Source organism: Triticum dicoccoides, chromosome 3B (assembly GCF_002162155.2).
Source record: "Triticum dicoccoides isolate Atlit2015 ecotype Zavitan chromosome 3B, WEW_v2.0, whole genome shotgun sequence".
Classification (NCBI taxonomy): Eukaryota; Viridiplantae; Streptophyta; class Magnoliopsida; order Poales; family Poaceae; genus Triticum; species Triticum dicoccoides.
Window position 1 is genome coordinate 250,557,339 of NC_041385.1, and position 19,983 is coordinate 250,577,321.

At 50.2% G+C, this 19,983-nt stretch overlaps 3 protein-coding genes across 8 annotated transcripts in view; 1 reads left to right on the top strand and 2 right to left on the bottom strand.

The window, feature by feature from the left end:
- Positions 1–9,352: 9,352 nt before the first annotated feature.
- LOC119281212 lies at positions 9,353–10,599 on the bottom strand. Its single transcript, XM_037561804.1, has 2 exons — positions 9,739–10,599; positions 9,353–9,631 (listed from the first exon to the last, which is right to left on the bottom strand). The coding sequence occupies exons 1-2, from the start codon at positions 10,415–10,417 to the stop codon at positions 9,585–9,587; spliced, it is 726 nt and encodes a 241-aa protein (XP_037417701.1). The 5' UTR covers positions 10,418–10,599; the 3' UTR covers positions 9,353–9,584.
- A 2,530-nt stretch (positions 10,600–13,129) lies between these two features.
- On the bottom strand, positions 13,130–14,764 carry LOC119275773 (hydrophobic protein OSR8-like). The gene is made up of 3 exons (XM_037556685.1): positions 13,958–14,764; positions 13,724–13,832; positions 13,130–13,610 (listed from the first exon to the last, which is right to left on the bottom strand). The coding sequence occupies exons 1-3, from the start codon at positions 14,045–14,047 to the stop codon at positions 13,438–13,440; spliced, it is 372 nt and encodes a 123-aa protein (XP_037412582.1). The 5' UTR covers positions 14,048–14,764; the 3' UTR covers positions 13,130–13,437.
- Positions 14,765–15,058: 294 nt separating this feature from the next.
- LOC119275771 overlaps positions 15,059–19,983 on the top strand; it is a 38,076-nt gene continuing 33,151 nt past the window's right edge. For 4 of the 6 annotated variants that reach the window (XM_037556680.1, XM_037556681.1, XM_037556679.1 and 1 more), the window contains exons 1-6: positions 15,059–15,309; positions 15,613–15,706; positions 16,353–16,456; positions 16,543–16,581; positions 16,693–16,755; positions 17,806–17,883. In XM_037556680.1, the coding sequence (XP_037412577.1) occupies positions 15,643–15,706; positions 16,353–16,456; positions 16,543–16,581; positions 16,693–16,755; positions 17,806–17,883 (348 nt within the window). In that variant the 5' untranslated portion in view covers positions 15,059–15,309; positions 15,613–15,642. Of the gene's footprint in view, positions 15,310–15,584; positions 15,707–16,352; positions 16,457–16,542; positions 16,582–16,692; positions 16,756–17,805; positions 17,884–19,983 lie in introns of all 6 variants that reach the window. The other 2 variants (XM_037556683.1, XM_037556682.1) reach the window with 2 other exon arrangements.

Here is a 19,983-nt window from a genome sequence, read left to right on the forward strand (position 1 = left end):
AGGTCGAGCGATGCAGGGTGAGCCCGAGTGACGGTGTGCCACGGATGTACCGTAGAATCCGTTTCACAAGACTCCAGTGGACGTCGCGCGGCGCGTGCATATGCAGGCACACCTGTTGGACGGCGTATGTCAAGTCCGGGCGGGTAAGGGTCAGGTACTGGAGTGCGCCTACGATGCTCCGGTAGAAGGCGCCGTCAGGAGCCAAAACGTCGTCCGCCGCGGAGACCTTGGCCTTGGTGTCGACGGGGGTGGAGGCGACCTTGCAGTTCGCCATGCCCGCACGCTCCAGGATCTCCAGCGCGTACTTCTTCTGACACAAGAAGAAGCCATCAGGGCGCCGGGAGACCTCCACGCCCAGGAAGTAGCTCAGCGGCCCCAAGTCTTTGAGCGCGAACTCGGCGTGCAGACGACCAATGAGTCGGCGAAGAAGATCACCACTGGACGCCGTAAGGACGATATCGTCGATGTACAAGAGCAGGTACGCCATGTCGCCGGCATGCCTGTACACAAAAAGAGACGCGTCGGACCGCGTGGAGACGAAGCCGAGCTCGACGAGGTAGCCGGCGATCCGTTGATACCACGCACGCGGCGCCTGCTTGAGGCCGTAGAGCGAACATGACAGGAGACAGACGTCGTCGGGGCGGGCAGCGTCGACAAAACCCGCCGACTGTTGGCAGTACACGCGCTCGGCAAGATGCCCATGCAGGAACGCGTTGGAGACGTCAAGCTGGTGTACATCCCACTGGCGCGAGACGGTGAGCTGCAGGACGCACCGGATCATGCCGGGCTTGACGACGGGCGCGAACGTGTCGGTGAAGTCGACGCCAGCGCGTTGGCGGAAGCCCCGGACGACCTATCTGACCTTGTACCGCTCGAGGGTGCCATCGGAGTGAAGCTTGCGGCGGAACACCCACCGGCCGCTGATCACGTTGGCGCCCGGGGGGCGGGGCACCAACTGCCAAGTATGGTTGCGCTGGAGTGCCTCGAATTCTTCACGCATGGCCGCGACCCAGAGTGGATCGCGAAGAGCCACGTGAACTGACGACGGGAGAGCGGTCGAGGACGACGAGGTGGACGCCGCGCAGACGTACTGGTCCGACGGGTACTGGCTGCTGGGCCGATGGACTCCAGCACGGGCTCGAGTGACGAGGGGTGACACGCCTGGAGCGGCAGCCGGGGCGCCCAGGCCAGCGGAGCCACCTGGAGGGGCGGCGGCCGCTGCAGCGGAGCTGGCCGTGGGCGACACCATAGCAGGTGCAGCAGCTGCCAGGCCCGCGGAAGAGGCAGCGGGAGATGCAGCAGAGCTGGCCGAGGCTGATGTAGAGCCAGCTTCAGCTGCTGCAGCAGTAGAAGCGCCCGACACAGGCGGGCCAGCAGGTGGGCGCGACGAAGCCGGAGAGCGCCGGGGAGCCGGCGGCTGGCGGTGAAGACGCGCCAAGCGGGGCCGGCGAGGCTCGTGAGTGTCTAGAGGGACCACGACACGGGCCGGCGACGAGACCGGCGGGGAAGATGGCGGAGCGGCAACCTGCTTAAACGGGAACACGAGCTCGTCAAAGTAAACATGCCGGGATATGATCACGCGGTTGGACTCCGGATCGTAACGCGGTACCCCTTTGTGTTTGCCGGATATCCGAGGAAGATACATGGAAGAGACCGCGGGGCGAGCTTGTGAGGAGCGGTGGCCAGGACGTTGGGGTAGCAGCGACATCCGAAGACGCGGAGATCGGCGAAGGAGGGTGGATGGCCGAAAAGAAGATGGTAGGGGAAAAAATTACCACGGGGACGACACGGGCGCATGTTGAGAAGGCGCGTGGACGTGGCGAGGGCCTCGGCCCAGAACCGTGGAGGGGCGCCGGCATGGAGAAGCAGAGTGCGGACGCCGTCGTTGATTGTGCGGAGCACGCGCTCGGCGCGCCCGTTCTGCTGCGACGTGTACGGGCAAGTGAGGCGTAGGATGGAGCCGTGCGCGGCGAGCAGCGTGTGGACGCCCTGGTTGTCAAATTCCCTGCCGTTATCTGTTTGAAGCCCGAGGATGGAGTGACGAAACTGAGTATGCACAAAGGCAAAAAACAAGGTGAGTACGGTGATCATGTCAGATTTACGGCGGAGAGGGAAAGTCCAGACGAAGTGAGAAAAATCATCAAGCAACACCAAGTAATACTCAAAACCAGAATTGCTCTTTATTGGAGATGTCCAGACGTCACAATGGAGTAGTTCAAAAGGGAAACTAGAAACTGAAAAAGATTCAGAGAACGGGAGGCGCGTGTGCTTGCCAAGCCTACAGGAGGAACATGAGTGTTTCTCTGTTTTATTACAACTGAAAGGGAAACTGGGAAGAAGCTGCTGCATAGCTGAAACGCCGGGGTGCCCAAGGCGTGCATGCCACAGGTCGAGACCGACGGAGAGCGCAACCGGAGTGGGGGCAGCAGGCGACGCCCGGAGCGGGTACAGGTCGTCCGGGCTATTACATCGGAGCAGCACCGTCTTGGTCTAGAGGTCCTTGACAGAGAAACCAAAGGCGTCAAATTCAACTGTAACCGGGTTCTGGCGAGTGAGAGCACGAACAGAAACTAAATTGGTAATGAGATGCAGTGAGACAAGAACATCATATAAGCGAACAGGAGCACCAGAGGAAGGGAGGGAGAGGCCACCGCGGTGGGTGATGGGGAGAGAAGAGCAGTCACCGACGATGATGCGGGTGGAGGTGGGAAAGGGACGGGAGTGGGAGAGGATACTAGGGTGCGACGCCATATGAGAGGAGGTCCCGGTGTCCATGAACCAGTCGCCGTTCCCAGGGTAGGCGCTCGGCGGCGGGGCCTGCTGAAGTGCAGCAAGGAGGGCGGGGTCGTAGGTGGACGAAGAAGCACCCGTCCAGGAGGAGGCAGGCGCCGGCGGCCACGAAGAGGGCGGCGGAGGAGGGACCCCGTCGGGCTGGGGCGCGGCGAGCAGCGCCTGATGACCCGCGGGCCGCGGGCCGAGGATGCCGGGATGCGGCGCGCGCGTCGGGGGCATGGCCCAGGCATGCACCACGCCCGTCCAGGGGTTGACCCCGCCGAACCACGGCGCCGGTGCAGCCGGCGGAGCTGGTGGACGAGGCCCGACCGAAGTCTGGCCGGAGGAGCGGGGACGCCCGTCGTTCCCGCGTTTCTTCTTGCGGGTGTTGCCGGGTGGAGACGCGGCCACCGGAGGGGCCGCGGGCGCGGGGACGGGGTTGGGTGCGGCCGGAGCGCGCGTGGTGCCGACGGCCAGGGCTGTCTGGGCGCGCTGCAGCGAAGCGTGCCGCATGCGCCGTTCCTCGAGGCGTAGGTAGTTGACGGCACGCGCGAACGTTGGCTCCGTCAGCAGGTTGAGGTTGGAGGCGGCGTTGGCGTAGTCGGGACCCAGCCCACGAATGAGATTCGTGAGCATGGTGGCGTCGGAGACGGCCGCGCCCACATCACGCAGCTCGTCGGCGAGGACCTTGAGGCGCAAGCAGTAGTCGAACAGCCCCATCCCATCCTGCGTCAGGCTGTAGAACTCGGTGGTTAACAGTACCTGGCGCTGGAGACGATTGTCGAGGAAGAGCTGGCAGATGGAGGCCCAGGCGCCCAGCGCGGTGTCGTTGTCGCGGATGATGTGCGAGAGAATCTCGCGAGACACCGTGCGATAGAGCCACTTGACGATGGTGGCATCCACAGCTAGCCAGTGGACATCATGCTGCATGGCCATGGCATCCACCGATCCGTCGACGTGGTCGCGGATGCCGAACTCGCGGAACGTCAAAGAGAAATACGTACGCCAGGTGGAGAAGGAGGGAGTGTGTAGGTCGAGGGTGATGGGGATGTGGTCATGAATTGGGACATGGCGGAGGGCTGCGGCGGTGGATGGCTCAAGGACGGCGAACAGGTTGAGGTCGCCAGAAGCTGAGGACGCCAGGGAAGCCATGAGCAGGGAGAACGAGCGGAAGCGGGGACGATCAGTACTGAACGTCTGATACCATGTAAGGAACGAGAGAGAGAGGGTTTGCGCTGCACACTTTGTTCATTGACATTGCCACAATTTATACAAGTACAGTGAGAGGGATCAGCTAACAGAATGGCTAACAACCTGAGCTATACGAGGAGTAGTGGGTTAGTGGATAAGCTGATTCGTTGGATGCGCTAACAGAACGGCTGCCACGACAGAGATAATGCGTGCCGTGACAACGGTCAGAGGACTGTTTCAACACTACGTTTCCCTATTCTTGTGTTTTTGCAATCTTATGAATCAAAGAGGCCAATCTTGGAGAGGGTTGGAGCGAGTAGCTTCTGACCGATCTTGCTTGCGATCTAACCAAGTAGTTCATCCATCAATGTTACTGCGAATTTGCATTGGCATGTTTGTGTTTATTTCGGACGCATCTTTGTGTTTGTGCGCGCGCGCGCACGAATGAAGTGCCTTAAATTAATTAAGGAACAGGATGCTTACAATCATCTAAAATAAGCTAAAAAAAATAACAGGTGGTGCATCGAGCACGGAAATGAGACTGCTTATTCTCGTTTTCTCATCATTATCACTGGATCACAAATGATCCTATTATTTCACGAAAACTTGCAAATACGTTTGTGGAAATTGTAGAGAGCGGCTTCTCATATACTACCATATTCCAAAAGAAAAAGTTGGCTCTACTTGTGCAAAATTCAAAAAAAAAATCTAAAATGCTTAACGTCGTATTCAACGCCATCTGTTTGCTGCTCAGTCCGGCCCATGCCATTGCGAGCATTGGCCGAGCAGTCGTCTTCAGCATAGTTGTTTCAGCCAGATTTTGCTTGAGAAAAATTCACTATAGGTCATTAAACTTGAGCTGGTTGACAGTTTAGTATCACTACTTCAAAATACCTGAACTACGGTCCATGTATTTGCGCACGAGGTTCACTTTGGTCCATTTATACGATTTTGTCTACGTATTTGCTGACTTGTCCAGTCAGCGGCCGCCGGCTCGCTTTGACCGCCACCTTGTCATGCCTAGGGTGAATACTAGTCCATCCCCGGGTGTGTGTGTGTGTGTGTTTGTAAAAACGCCAGCTCTTCGGGTTCCTCCGCTCCCTCGGCCGCCTACCCGTTCGACCTCGGCTGCAGCGTCCGCAAGAACATGGTCCCCGTCCTCGACTACATCGGCAAGATCGGCATCCGCCGCGGCCGGAGCACCTGGCGGCGCACGCGCGACTGGTCAAGTCGGCCGACGCGGACCCGTTCGTCGTCAGCGCCGTCATGAGCGCCTACCTCCGCGCCTCGCTCCCGCTGCAGGCCCTGCTCGTCCTCCGCGGGCTCCTCCCACGCGCGCCCCGCCTCCTCGCCAACTCCTTCTCCCTCTCCCTCGCCCTCCGCCGCGCTCGCCTCGTCCTCCGCCGCGACCCGGCCTCTCGGCGCCTCGCTCCACGCGCGCGCGGTCAGGTCCGGCTTCGCCGCCGCCGACCTCTTCGTGCCCACCGCGCTCGTCGAGATGTACGCCAAGCCGGGCCGCGTGGAGCTCGCGCACGCCGCGTTCGACGAGGCACCCCGCCGGGACGTGTTCCTCTGCAACGTCATGCTCGCGTCCTACGTCGCGCGCGGCGAGGTGCCGGAGGCGAGGAGTGTGTTGGACGGAATGCGGGACAGGGACCTGGTGTCCTGGAACACGATGATCCACGGGTACGCCGTGAGAGGGGACGTCGGCATGGCGAGGGAGATATTCGACGCGACAAGCGACAGGGACGCCTGTTGGAATAATTATGCATCTATGAGATGCCATTAGCAGAATCTAATTGCACCTAGATCACCTCACAACATGAACAGAGAAGGGTTTAGGGTTTCTTTACATGTCACGGGAGTGGACATGATCGCCTGCTCGGTGCAGGCGTGATGCAGGGGTGATGTAGTCGAAGTAGATGTTCTCCTCGACGTCCTGATTCCTTCAGGACGCCACCGGCACTGCCCAGGGACAGCGGCGGCGGCTGGCTTAGGTCTTCCCGTCGCTGCAGCACTCCCCCTGATCGGATGGGGTGAGAGAATATCGGGAGGAGAGTAAACCTTACGTGAATTGTGATCTCGCAGGTGCCCAGCTCTCTCCCGTATCCCTTTTAATATGGCACTGGCGACAGGGGACCCAAAACCTGAGTTGGTTTTTGGGCGCCCCCGATCAGGGCGCGTTAGTTCTGATCGAGGCTCACGTACGTTGGTACGTGGACCCCTTCACTTATCGTTATCCCTTCATCCTTTTTTCTTCTTCTTCTGTTAGACTAATAGATCTAACGGGTCTGTTTAAGCCGTCAGATCAAAACCAACATTCTCCCCCTTGATCGTTAGGCTTAACTTCATTCGCCCATTCTACATAGGAATGATGTACCAAAGTGAGGTGTTACTACAGCTCGAAACGCCATGGAACCTCAACACTTATAGCACACCCGCCTATTTCGAAATGGAAAAACATTTTGCTAATTGGGGAGTGCTTCATTTTAATGGTCCTCTTATTCCAGAATCATAAGGCTTCCAGTAGTCCCATGCCGGCAACATGCTCACGAAAAATACTAGGTGGTAAGCCTTTTGTTAGTGGATCCGCAAGCATATGCTTTGTTCTTATGTGTTTAACATCAACTGTTTGATCCTGGATTCTATCTTTCACAACACGATACTTTATGTCAATGTGTCTGGCAGCATCACTTGACCTGTTGTTACTCGTATAGAAAACTGCGGGTTCATTATCGCAGTATAATAAAATTGGTTTAGATATGCTGTCAACCACTTTAAGTCCGGGTATAAAATTCTTTAGCCATACAGCCTGCCCGGTGGCCTCATAACATGCTACAAATTCTGCTTGCATCGTAGATCCAACAGTTAACGTTTGTTTGGAGCTTTTCCACGATATAGCTCCTCCCGCGAGTGTGAATATATAACCTGACGTGGGTCTCATACTATCCACACACCCGGCAAAATCAGAGTCTGAATAACCAACAATTTCTAGGTTATCAGTTCTTTTATATGTAAGCATGAAATCCTTAGTTCCTTGCATATAACGCAAGACTTTCTTTGCGGCCTTCCAGTGGTCCGGTCCTGGATTTGATTGGTATCTGCCAAGCACCCCGGTTACAAAACATAAGTCTGGGCGTGTACATACTTGAGCATACATGATGCTTCCAACAGCTGAAGCATAAGGAACCGACTTCATCTGATCAGTTTCACATTGGTTCCTCGGACATTGAAATGTCCCAAACTTATCGCCCTTAACTATAGGAGCAGGTGAGGGTGAGCACTTATGCATATTGAATTTTTTCAGTACTCTCTCAAAGTATGCCTTTTGAGATAGTCCTAACGTTTCTTTGGACCTATCTCGATGAATCTCGATGCCGAGGACATACGAGGCTTCACCAAGATCTTTCATATCAAAACTGGATGACAGAAAATTCTTGGTCTCATGCAGCATATCCTTATCGCTACATGCCAACAATATGTCATCAACGTATAGGACTAAAAATGTGAACCTACTGCCTTTAAACTTAACGTATATGCAGTTGTCCACAACATTTTCGGTGAAACCAAAAGTTTTGATAATTTTATCAAACTTGAGGTACCACTCTCTTGAAGCTTGCTTCAAGCCATAAATTAATTTCTTTAGACGACATGCTAAATGTTCCTTTCCTTCCACAACAAAGCCTTCTGGCTGAGCCATGTAGACATCTTCTTTTAAGTCACCATTTAGAAATGCCGTTTTAACATCCATTTGGTGTAGTTCCAGGTCGTAATGAGCTACTAATGTCATTATGATTCTGAAAGAATCCTTGGTTGACACAGGGGAGAAGGTTTGCTTATAATCAATGCCTTCTCTCTGTGTATACCCTTTTGCCACTAGCCTTGCCTTGAACCGTTCGACATTCCCTTTGGAATCATACTTGGTTTTGTAGACCCACTTGCAGCCTACTTTCTTAGCTCCATCGGAAACTTCTACTAAGTCCCATACATCGTTTGAGCCCATAGATTTCAACTCGTCTTCCATGGCAACCAACCATTTGGACGAATTTTCGCTTTTAATGGCTTCCTTATATGAGGTTGGATCCTCCACCTTTCCCATATCATTCATGTCCTCCATCAAAAAAGTGATATAATCATCTGATATGGCTTTCTTCCTCTCACGCTGTGGTCTACCCATGGGCGGAGGTGGTGGTGGAACATCATCATTTTCATTATTTTCTCGGAGATCCTCATTTGTGTTTGGATTCTCATTATTAGTTTCTGGATCACCATTCGACTGAGAGACTGAACCGTGAGATTCAGGATCATCATATGTCACATTTCTTCGTATTGGAAAAACAATCTCTTGGATAGTCGGGGATGGTACACAAACCCGCTTCTCCTCAAGATTGATCTCCCTTAAATTTGTGACCTCATTATCCTCAAAAAATACCGCTTGTCTAGTCTCCACAAACTTGGTGGTGTGTCTTGGACAATAAAAACGATATCCCTTTCCCCTATGAGGGTATCCAACGAAGAAACAGCTAACTGTTTTTGGATCCAGTTTCTTAAGTTGTGGATTGAAAACTTTAGCTTCAGCAGGGCAACCCCACACCCGTAAGTAATTCAAGCTCGGTTTCTTTCCCGCCCACATCTCGTAAGGTGTGTTAGGTGCTGACTTAGTTGGAGCAAGGTTTAGTATGTGTGCAGCTGTCTTTAATGCCTCTATCCAAAGGCTTACTGGTAAACTCGAGTGACTAAGCATGCTTCGCACCATATCCATAAGGGTGCGGTTGCGGCGCTCGGCCACACCATTTTGTTGTGGTTCACCAGGCATTGAGTACTGAGCAATGATTCCATTTTCAGATAAGAACTTGGCAAAAGGTCCAGGAATCTGCCCATAAGGAGCATGCCTACCATAATACTCTCCCCCGCGATCAGACCGTACAACTTTGATTTTTGCGTTCAGTTGATTTTCAACCTCCGCTTTATAGACTTTGAATTTCTCCAAAGCTTCCGATCGGTCACGTATGGGATAAATATACCCATAGCGGGAAAAGTCATCTGTGAATGTAATGAACGAATCAAAACCATCTACAGACTTAATATTAAGGGGTCCACATATGTCGGTGTGAATTAATTCTAAAACCCTTGTGGCTCTAACTGCTCCTTTCTTAATTGTTTTTGCAAATTTTCCTTTAATGCAGTCGACACATTTGTCTGCATCTGAGAAGTCTAATGGGAGGAGTATTTCATTTTTAACTAAGCGTTCCATTCTCCCCCTCGAAATGTGGCCCAAACGACAATGCCACAATTTCGAAGAATTACTTACTCCTTTCCATTTCTTCTCAACATTAATTTCATCACTCACATGCATAACTGAATCATTATGAAGAGATAACATGTATAGTTGGCCTCGTCTAACACCGATGCCTACATTCTTATTACATTTGATCAAAGCAAATTGTTTCTTGCCAAAATGGCACTCATACATATCATCATCTAAACGAGAAACTGAAATCAAATTCCTACTTAAGGTAGGCACATAAATAACATTATTCAATCTAAGAGTGTGGCCAGTGTGTAGCTCCAACGTGAGAGATCCCATAGCTTCAACATCGGCCTCAACTCCGTTCGCAACCTTAAGCTTTCTTGTTCCTCCTCTTATGGTTTGGATCGTATCGAATCCCTGCATAGAGTTAGCAACGTGAGTGGTTGCCCCTGAATCAATCCACCATGACTTTATTGAAAAATCAACATAAAGTGATTCATCTACAAAAGTAATTTCATCAATACCTCTTTTGTTCATCCATTTTAGAAAGCTTGGGCAGTCCCTTTGATAGTGTCCCTCTTCTTTGCAGAAGTTACAAGCATTTTCTCCAGCAGTGGAGCTGCTAGGAGCAGAAGAAGAACCACCGGCTTCTTTACCCTTGAATGCCTTAGGGTTGAATGGCTTAGTGCCTTCTTTCTTGACTTGCCTTTTCTGAGGCTTAGGGAAACCTTGTCCGTCATGCTTTCTCTTGTTAGAGCCAACATGAAAGACATGGTCTTTCTTCTGCCTCATGATCCTTTCTTCCTCCTGGACGATCCTTGCGGTCATCTCAGAGAGTGGCCATTTTTCCTTTAGAGAGTTATAGTTGACCTTAAATTGTTCAAACTCTTCAGGAAGAGACTCAAGAATAATTATGACAAGAAGGGCTTCACTTAAAGAACACTCCAAAGCCTTAAGCTTGGTGAAAGCATTTACCACCCTCAATATGTGCTGCCTAACATTTCCGTCAATAGTGTATTTCTGAAGAAGTTTAGCAAAAAGCTCATGAGCATACACTTTGTCGGAGCCTTTAAATTGCTCCTCCATTTCAGTGAGGAAATCTTTAGCAGTATCTTTCTTAGGGAGTGCTTCAGAAATGTCCGGCGATATTGTCGCTTTCATGATGAGAAGCGCAATATGGTTGGACTTATTCCACTTTTCCATCTTAACATCATACTCCTTCTTGAGTTCTGCATACCCTGTGACACCTGCCACATGTGCCACAGGTTTTTCTTCCCTCAAGGCATAGTCAAATTCATTACAACCCAAACATAATTCGACTTGGGACTTCCAACGAGGGAAGTTACTCCCCGTAAGTGGTTCGATCGTGTCGGACCGGAATGGAGTGGAAGCTGAAATCATCATAAAAGTTCATAAGTAAACTTGCATGATTATAAATTTACGTTGGTAAATAAACAAACATGCCAAGTATTTAATTTCAACTCCATGTCAAAACACCGTTGGGCAGAAAAAAACATGGAATTAAAATATCATAGGGGATGACTCATAATAATAAAACAACGTTGGTCCGAATTAAAATTAGAGTCATTTCATTCTCAATTTAAACATCAACATAAAAAATATTATCATTATTTGATGTCTAAAAAAAGTTCATCATCCAAAAACACATAATAAATCCTGAATAAAATATCTCGTTGGTTCAATTTTATCCAGAATAATAATGTGTTCATTATATTTTTATGCATTTTCTGTTTTAAACGGTGAAAAAACATAATAACTATTGACTTTAACGCACCGGAAAAACAGAAAATGGCGACATTGATTTTGGCCCAAGAACCCCACGGCTGTCCGAAATGCAGCTCAGTCCAGTAGCTTTTTTTTTTGCTGGACTGAAACAACCTGGGCTGAAGCCCGCGGCCGGATATGGCCCGTTAAAACCCCCGACGGCCCGGCTGGGAGCCGCGCGTCGCTTACAGCCATTCGATTGAATCGGACGGTTCGTATCGCTCCCGATCGGAACAAAACAGCCGCCCGATCCAGAACCCTAGCTCAGTTCCCCCGACCCCCCCGCATCTCAAGCTCGCGAAGAGAGCGGCGACACTACGGCGGCTCGAGGCGCGCCGGCCATGGCGGCGCGGCGGCTGCGCTCGCCGGAGGAGCGTGCAGCAGGATGAATCCCGCGCGCTCCCCTGTCGAACGTTGCCCCGGCGTCCGTGCAGATGGCACATCAAGGAGGGAGGAGGGACGCCGGCCACCGCGGCATGAGGAGCAACGGCGACTTGCTCGGCGTCGGCCAAGACAAGGGCGCGTCCATTCGGGCGGAGGCGGCGGCGGCTCAACTGCGTTCCGCGCGTCATCCCGAGGACGGCGGCGTCGCGGCGTCTTCGCCCTCGCGCAACGGTGGGCGCTGCGCGGGCCCCGAAGGGAACAGGCGAGTACGCGGCACATTAGGTGAGGATTCTCCTCATTCTCCTCCAATTCGTGTGCATTAGTACTTGATTTGGGGGGAAAGTAGTCCTAATTGCAGAATTAGGGTTCTTGCGAATTGGGGATAAATTCTAGGGTTCTTAAACATGAGGGGTTGCTACTGTTGACTTGGGTGTATCCCTCTGCCCAATATTTTGCTAATGCATATGGAAACAGTACTTAAGCATGATCAATTTTAATCAACTTAACATGAAGGTGAGCATAAGATCTTAACTTAGATTAATTAAAATTGATGAACATAGGTGGCAGTACTGATCCGTAGCAAATTAGTTTAAAACATGATGATCTACAGAGGGCAACAAGGCAGTAGCATACATATTTGGGCTAACCAAGGGCTAAAACTTTCAATCTAGATCATGAACCCTAGACCTGACATTGATCTAAACATGATAGTGATCTACTGATCAACAATAAAGGGATCTATTGCAATCAAGATTGGCGACTGATACCATTGTTGGAATAATTATGCATCTATGAGATGCCATTAGCAGAATCTAATTGCACCTAGATCACCTCACAACATGAACAGAGAAGGGTTCAGGGTTTCTTTACATGTCACGGGAGTGGACATGATCGCCTGCTCGGTGCAGGCGTGATGCAGGGGTGATGTAGTCGAAGTAGATGTTCTCCTCGACGTCCTGATTCCTTCAGGACGCCACCGGCACTGCCCAGGGACAGCGGCGGCGGCTGGCTTAGGTCTTCCCGTCGCTGCAGCACTCCCCCTGATCGGATGGGGTGAGAGAATATCGGGAGGAGAGTAAACCTTACGTGAATTGTGATCTCGCAGGTGCCCAACTCTCTCCCGTATCCCTTTTAATATGGCGCTGGCGACAGGGGACCCAAAACCTGAGTTGGTTTTTGGGCGCCCCCGATCAGGGTGCGTTAGTTCTGATCGAGGCTCATGTACATTGGTACGTGGACCCCTTCACTTATCGTTATCCCTTTATCCTTTTTTTTCTTCTTCTGTTAGACTAATAGATCTAACGGGTCTGTTTAAGCCGTCAGATCAAAACCAACAACGCCTTCTCGTGGATCTCGATGATCTCCGTGTATGCCAAGGGCCGTCGGTCCAAGGATGCGAGCGGCGCGCGTCGCTCCAGACTGCATCACCATGGTCAGCGTGCTCTCGACGTGCAGCGACATGGGGGCGCTGACCATTGGCGCAGAGGTACACCAGTTTGTCGAGAGCCACAGGGTTGAGGTAGACATGAAGCTCGGTACTGCTCTGGTCGACATGTATGCCAAGTGCGGTGACATTGAGAATTCTTTGAAGGTGTTCCGCGCTATGCCTGTGATGGACGTGCTTACTTGGAAATAGTAAAAGCCAGGGCGGCAACGTGGAACTCGCCAACGCTACAGCACGGGGAACTCGCCAACCAACAAAACCAATCGGATGGAAGGAAAATTGCGCAAGGAACGCTCGAGAACAACTGAAAACTTCTCCACCAATCAATTGATTCATTAACTAATTAATCAAAGTTCAAAGTACATGGACGACGAAAATGCGCGGAGGAACAACACAACTGAATGGATACACTACACTGGAGAAGGGAAGGTGACAGGAGAGGAGGCTAATCATCAAGCACGGACAACAACACAGATGTACAACAGCATCAAAACACACGTAGGCAGCACCATGAACCGTGGCTCGCGTCTCAGACAAACGGCTTGTACTAGACACAGAACAAGTTCGCCATGGTTCACGTGGCACAAAGAAGAAGCAGAGCAAGCAGAGGTCAGTTCAGGATTTTCCTCGCAGTTTTCTGAACCAAAAAAAGATGGTTCCTCTGTTTTTGGAACAGAGATGGGAGTAACAAGAGGCTGCCAGGGCGCTTCTCTTTTGGTTTTGCAAAATTCTTTTGCTTGGAAGATGCATCATTTGTTGTGTGGTTCACACGACGGACTATATCTGTTTAGATTTTTATACAGAAAAAATTGTCTTTGTAAATTCTGTAGAGGACTCTACAGAACAGAAAATACCCGGGAAACATAACAAGTTCCCCCGAGGTTAGGCATGCATACCTAGAGGCAGGCAGAGGTGAGGAGCCCCTCCGATGATGACCCAGACGGCGTAGACGATGTCGGGGAGGTAGCCGAAGAAGGTGAGCAGCAAGCAGATCCAGAACTCGATCTGCAAAACCACGTTCAGCAGCACGAGCAGTCAATTAGCCCAACTCTCGACGAAATCACGAGCCCACTGCGAAGTTAAACGTGCAGCTAGGGCGGGGCAGGGACAGAGCTGGGTCGGGCGCTCACCCCGCAGGCGAACTTGAAGAAGACGCCGAGCGGCGGCAGGATGACGGCGAGGATGATGTCGATGCAGTTGGCCGTCCCCTCGTCCGCCATCTTCCTTCTTCCTTCTCTCTCTCGAAGCGCCGAAGGGAAAGCCAAGGGAGATGGTGTGAACAAGGAGCGCGAGACAGGTAAGTGGAGTAGAGTGATGTGGCGGTGGTGTGTGATGCCCAGACGAGCCCGGGATTATAAAGACGGCGAGGCAACGGGGAGAGGGCGACCGTTGGCGAGGTTACGTTACGTGCCCGGCTCGTGCGGCGGTGCGGGCGGGCGGCCGCGGGATGATGCTCCCATCCCATGAGCCGAGCCGGCAGGCGGGGTTGGATCATGTGGGAAGAATCGGATGCTACGGCGGTGCCCTCGTGCGGTCGTGCGCCCGCTTCGCTGTTGGTTCGGCTCCAACGGCCGGCGCCGACCCCCTTCACGACCAGAAATCGCTACCCAGATGACGCCGCCGATCTGCCGCCTGGCGACGCCGATGCCGACGAGGTAGGCGACGGAGGTGCTCATGGTGCCCTCGAGCACGCGCGGCACGTCGCCTGGCTTGACGTCCATCCCCTGGAGGTACTCGACGACACTCGACGACAGGCGCGAGGTCGACGACGATGCTGGCGTGGAGCACCTGCGGGTAGCGGCGGAGCAGGTGCGGGAGCTCGCCGCGGCGGACGCCGATCTTGCCGAGGTAGTCGAGGACGGGGACCATGTTCTTGCGAACGCTGCAGCCGAGGGTGAGCGGGTAGGCGGCGAGGTCGTCGGGGCCGGGGCCGAGGCCAAGGGAGCGGAGGAACCTGACGCGCTGGCGTTTTTACAAAAAAAAGCCCCGGATGGACTAGTATTCACCCTAGGCACGACCAGGTGGCGGTTAAAGCGAGCTGGCGGCCGCTGACTTGGACAAGTCAGCAAATACGTAGATGAAATCGTATAAATGAATCAAAGTGAACCCGTGCGCAAGTACATGGACCGTAGTTTGGGTATTTTAAAGTAGTGGTACTAAACTGTCAACCAGCTCAAGTTTAGTGACCTACAGCGAATTTTTCTCATTTTGCTTTGCTTCAGCTACGGGCGTTGAACGGTTGGATTTACACTCGCCACTCCACTCTCGGTTCCCCCGCCGCGGAGAAGACAGATAGCAGCGCCGCCGACCTCGCTCTCTTCCCCGCCCCGCCCCGCCGTTGGAGAAACTGGCTGGGGCAGCCACCTCTACCGGCTACCGCGGCACCTCCAGGGCTTTCGCTCGCTCCAATCTGGAGTGGAGAGGGCTGGAGGGGATACATTCAGCTTCAGCCTGTTCCTCATCTCTTCCCCTTGCATTATTGGTACGGAAAATGCCCTAACCCGCCTTGCTTGGATAATGGATAGCACCCAGATGCCAGCGGATTTGCTTGGGTTGTTCTCCTGTAGTAGAAGCCTGTTTCCCCCAAAAAGATTGGGGTTTAGCCGCCGCGCCACCATGTCCATTCCTTGCCCCCCCGCAGAGAGTAGTATCAGGGGAACTTATATGTTGCCTGCCCAAATCCCTTTGCCTTTGTTGCGACTCTACGTCTGGTTAAATATAATTCTAGTTACTGACATGCCATAAAAATATTGACAGTGCCTTGCCATACATCATTTTCTGACAGAGCAGTGCTGCTGTTGAGACCTGAATAAGCATGTTGATCAAACGGAGCATCTTCGCTTCCTGCCACCTTGACGCTTTTCGCCCGTTCATCATAGGTAATTTTCTTAGCCTTGTGCTTCTAGAAGCACTGACAAGTAAGTTACTCCCCTGGCCTCTGTGTGTTTTGATCATCAGAATACAATCTTTAGGACTTTATTGAGACAATTTCATAGTTATACTAGATAAGCGGCACTACTTTGATTTGGCGTAAAGTGTGAGGTCAGTTGGCGGCCAAACAAATATTGACGGATATTCACACCTTTTGTCATCTTGTGCATCTGGGAAAAAAAAACGCCAGTATTTCTTGAGTTAATACATTGCATCTGCTGTTCCGAGCAACTACTATGCAATGAAAAGCTTTCTTGGATCACTTGTCCACCCATTTAGTGATGAACAAACTTACCAAGTTGCACATTGCTATTATTTCTTATAGTAGGTTCTGTTACTTTATCATTTGTCAATTCTTATTTGATAATTTATAGCAGTGTATGTTAGTTTGATACTGTAATTGTTAACTGCCAGGATCCTCTCTGCTCTCTTCTTTCCACATTCATACTGCCACAAAAATATGGTTCTTAGTTATACTACACCCGTGTATTCAGTATCATAAATCAACACAGTTATGCTTTTAAATTCATTTTAATTTCCATACTAGGTATCCCCTATTAAGCATGTCCTTAAAATTTCCATTACTCTCTGCAGTGCTGTTGGCGGCTGCGTACATCTATGTGCCAGCTACTGCTATTGTTGCTGTTCCAAGTTCTCATTGTTATACCTTCGACAGTGATAGCCACCTTGTTGACTTCGTATCCTTATAATCCCACTACTCATTACGCCTACTTAGAAACCACAGCAGGTTCTTTCATATCATTATCTCCTCAACTGTTGCTAGACACACCTGGCTGGGAAGAATTTTGAATACAATGAGGAGGTATCATACGTTCATTACAAGTTATTCTGAAAAACCATATAGTCTACTTGCATGTATCCCGTTTCACCGGAAGTGTATCCAGTTACACTAACAATGCGTTGTCATTATCAGGGCTCAGTAACTTCTGACTTGGTTGTCCAGTTGTGCAAAGATGTGCAGAGAAGGTCTCAGGCGGTATGTATTATGTCATTTTTTGTATCAATGATCTATAGTGTTTCCTTCATCTTGTTTAAAGTTCGCCATGGTCAAATATTCCACTTTTTAATTAAAAGGTGATGGAGTAGCATGACATCCTGCTTCCATGCTCGTTTCATTGCAAAACCTCTCTGTATCAACATACATTGCCATTAATGAAATTGAAAATATTCTGAGATGGAAAATATTCAAATGGGGTGGGGATGGGGAGTTCCCTACGAAACTGCCTTATTCATTTCAACGACTCCATCTAAACACACGATAAATCTGGCAATCACTTACTAGCACAAAATGCTACAAACTGCCCAGTGATGTTTCAGTGTGTCAGAAGTCTTCGCACTTACATAGGCAAGGTATAAAATCATTCCCACCATCGTTGTGATTCTATTAACATTCGCACACCAGTTGTACCTATGTTCTAAGGTGCCAACAACATAGTATGCGTTTCTAGGGTGTAGAGAAGATACACTGCAGTATGTTGGCCATGTGAGCCATTGAAATTTCCGAATAGGTGCTTCATTTAGTACGTTTTAACAATTATTTATAGTGAACCACACTTTCATAGAGAAAGAAATTAGGTTCATATAATTGTATTTGTATATACCCACATGTATGCAAAAGTAGAGAAATATAATACAGGTAGAAGCATAAGCTTATGTAGGCGAGCAGCAGTTCAACACGTACCCTCTTATTTCCAACATCTTCATTTTCAGGTTCAACTATGTCAGTCATCATTTATCTGCTTATCTGTGCTTTCTCGTTTAGCATGCTTATTATATGTGAAAATTCTTGTTCAAATTCAATGTAGACAGTTTGATTTTTATATTTGATTATATTAACATATACCATGTTGCGATAAAGATAAATTTTATTAAATGAGGCAAATAGGCCAATATATATATCGACATACAGGTGGCAGATATGCAGGAAACCCCCTATGCAACGGGGTATTGCACAAATAGTATATACATATCTAACAATTATCTAATGCCTTTGTCTTGGTCAATCTCAATAATTCTTCTCTCCCAGGGTGGTTTCATTGACTTTGGCCGCTTTACCAATCATCGCTCTTTTGAGACCGGTTCAAAGCCGATTGACTACATCCAGGTAACACTTCCAGAATTATATTAACTTTGTATGCGATAAAACAGTGCCTTTGATGTGTCATTGCCACATAGTTCAAGACGGGGTTACATCTTCAAAGTTCTGTAATTTTCCTAGAGTGAGCAGGATTAGATGGGAGGTATTGGCCACTAGCCGGTGATGTCTAACTTCAAATGGTATCTCGTGTAACATATCTGCTGCATATCGTACTACAGATAATAAACTAATAACGTTCTAATATACTAATAGTTCATCCCACACGGTTAGAAGCCTCTTACGTAGGTTGCATTGTCCACTTCTCTATTGTCACGCTAACATATGGATAGAAGGAAAGGGTGCATGGAAGTTATGCATCAGAGTACACCTGCAAACTTAATAAGAACATTTAAGTAGTGTATTGAGTTAAGGGGAAGAAAGCACAAAAACAGTAATGTATTAAAACTATGTCTACTAGGCGGTGTAACAGTACTAGGTACTCTCCTAGGTTACTGGGAAAACCGAGTATAAGGTCGATTACATTGTATAATTACTATAATGCGAGCAAGGTACTGGTTACCTGGTTTCAGTATCTTGAATGGAACTTAAAAGGTCATAAAGAGTGATGATTTACAGTCTCAAGTTTTCCACCAGTTAGGTGTGTTCCTTTCTGTTAAGTGTATATGTGGATTGCCCAGCCCTTTCCATCAGTTCAGACTTTTGGTTGTGTTGGCTAGTGCATGAAGCTTAACATGGTATCAGGGTCTAAGGTCATGAGTTCAAGTCCTCGCTTTCGCAATCTTTATCCAAAAATTGTTGTTTCCCCCTGTGTGTCCACGTATAGGCCTCTCGTCACACATGAGAGGGGGTGTTGAAGTGTATATGTGGATTGCCTAGCCCTTTTCAACAGTTCGTACTTTTGGTTGTGTTGGCTAGTGCATGAAGCTTAACACTTTCTATATTGAAGGGAACAAATTTAAAGGTGTACACTAGAGTCTAGGCCAAAAATACCACTCCACATATAAGATTTGTCAATTCATTGTGAGGTTTATCAATGCAAACATTTCCAGCAGAGTACTTCCTGTTAGAGTTATAATATAAGTCATGTACCCCTATGTGTTTATCCCATTGTATAAGGGGTTTCCTGCATATGTTCCACACCTGTACATGTATATATATCGGCCTATGGCCTAATGGGAATACAAGTTGCTTATTCCTAACATGGTATTAGAGCTAGGTCAATTTTTTGCACGCTGCAACTCGTGCTATTGATCTGTCTCTCCTCTCCGATCGAAGGCGCCGGCCTCGATCTCCCGGAGTCTCCCGATCTGTTCGATCGAGTCCGGCTCGTCTTACTCTCTTCTGGAGTCTCGCGCAAGCCCCGATCTCCCGCTCGAAGCTGCTCCTGCTCTTCTGGAGTCCCGATCTGCTCCCGCTCGAAGCTGCTCCCGCTCGAAGCCAGCACCCGATCTGGTCCGGTCGCTCGTTTCGCCAGTGCCCGCCCGTTCCGGTCGCTCGATCCAGTCGAAGCTGCTCCCGCTCGAAGCCAGCGCCCGATCCGTTCCGGTCGCTCGTTCCGCCAGCGCCCGCCTGATCCAGTCGCCCGTTCCTGCCCTGAAGTCGCTACTCCCTGCTTGTCGTGGTTCTAAGCCTGACAGTAGAGTGGGGGGTAGGTATGGAGAGGCAAGGTCCTAGCTATGGAGAGGTTGTAAACACAAGGGATGTACGAGTTCAGGCCCTTCTCGGAGGAAGTAACAGCCCTACGTCTCGGAGCCCGGAGGCGGTCGAGTGGATTATGAGTATATGAGTTACAAGGTGCCGAACCCCTCTGCCTGTGGAGGGGGGTGGCTTATATAGAGTGCGCCAGGACCCCAGCCAGCCCACGCAGGAGAGGGTTTAAGGTGAGTTAAGTCTGGGGCGTTACTGGTAACGCCCCACATAAAGTGCCTTTACTATCATAAAGCCTACTTGATTACAGGCCGTTGCAGTGCAGAGTGCCTTTTGACTTTCCGGTGGTCGAGTGAGTCTTCGTGGTCGAGTCCTTCAAGTCAGTCGAGTGTGTCCCTCGTTGGTCGACTGGAAGGTGACTTCTTCTAAGGGTGTCCTTGGGTAAGGTACTTGGATCAG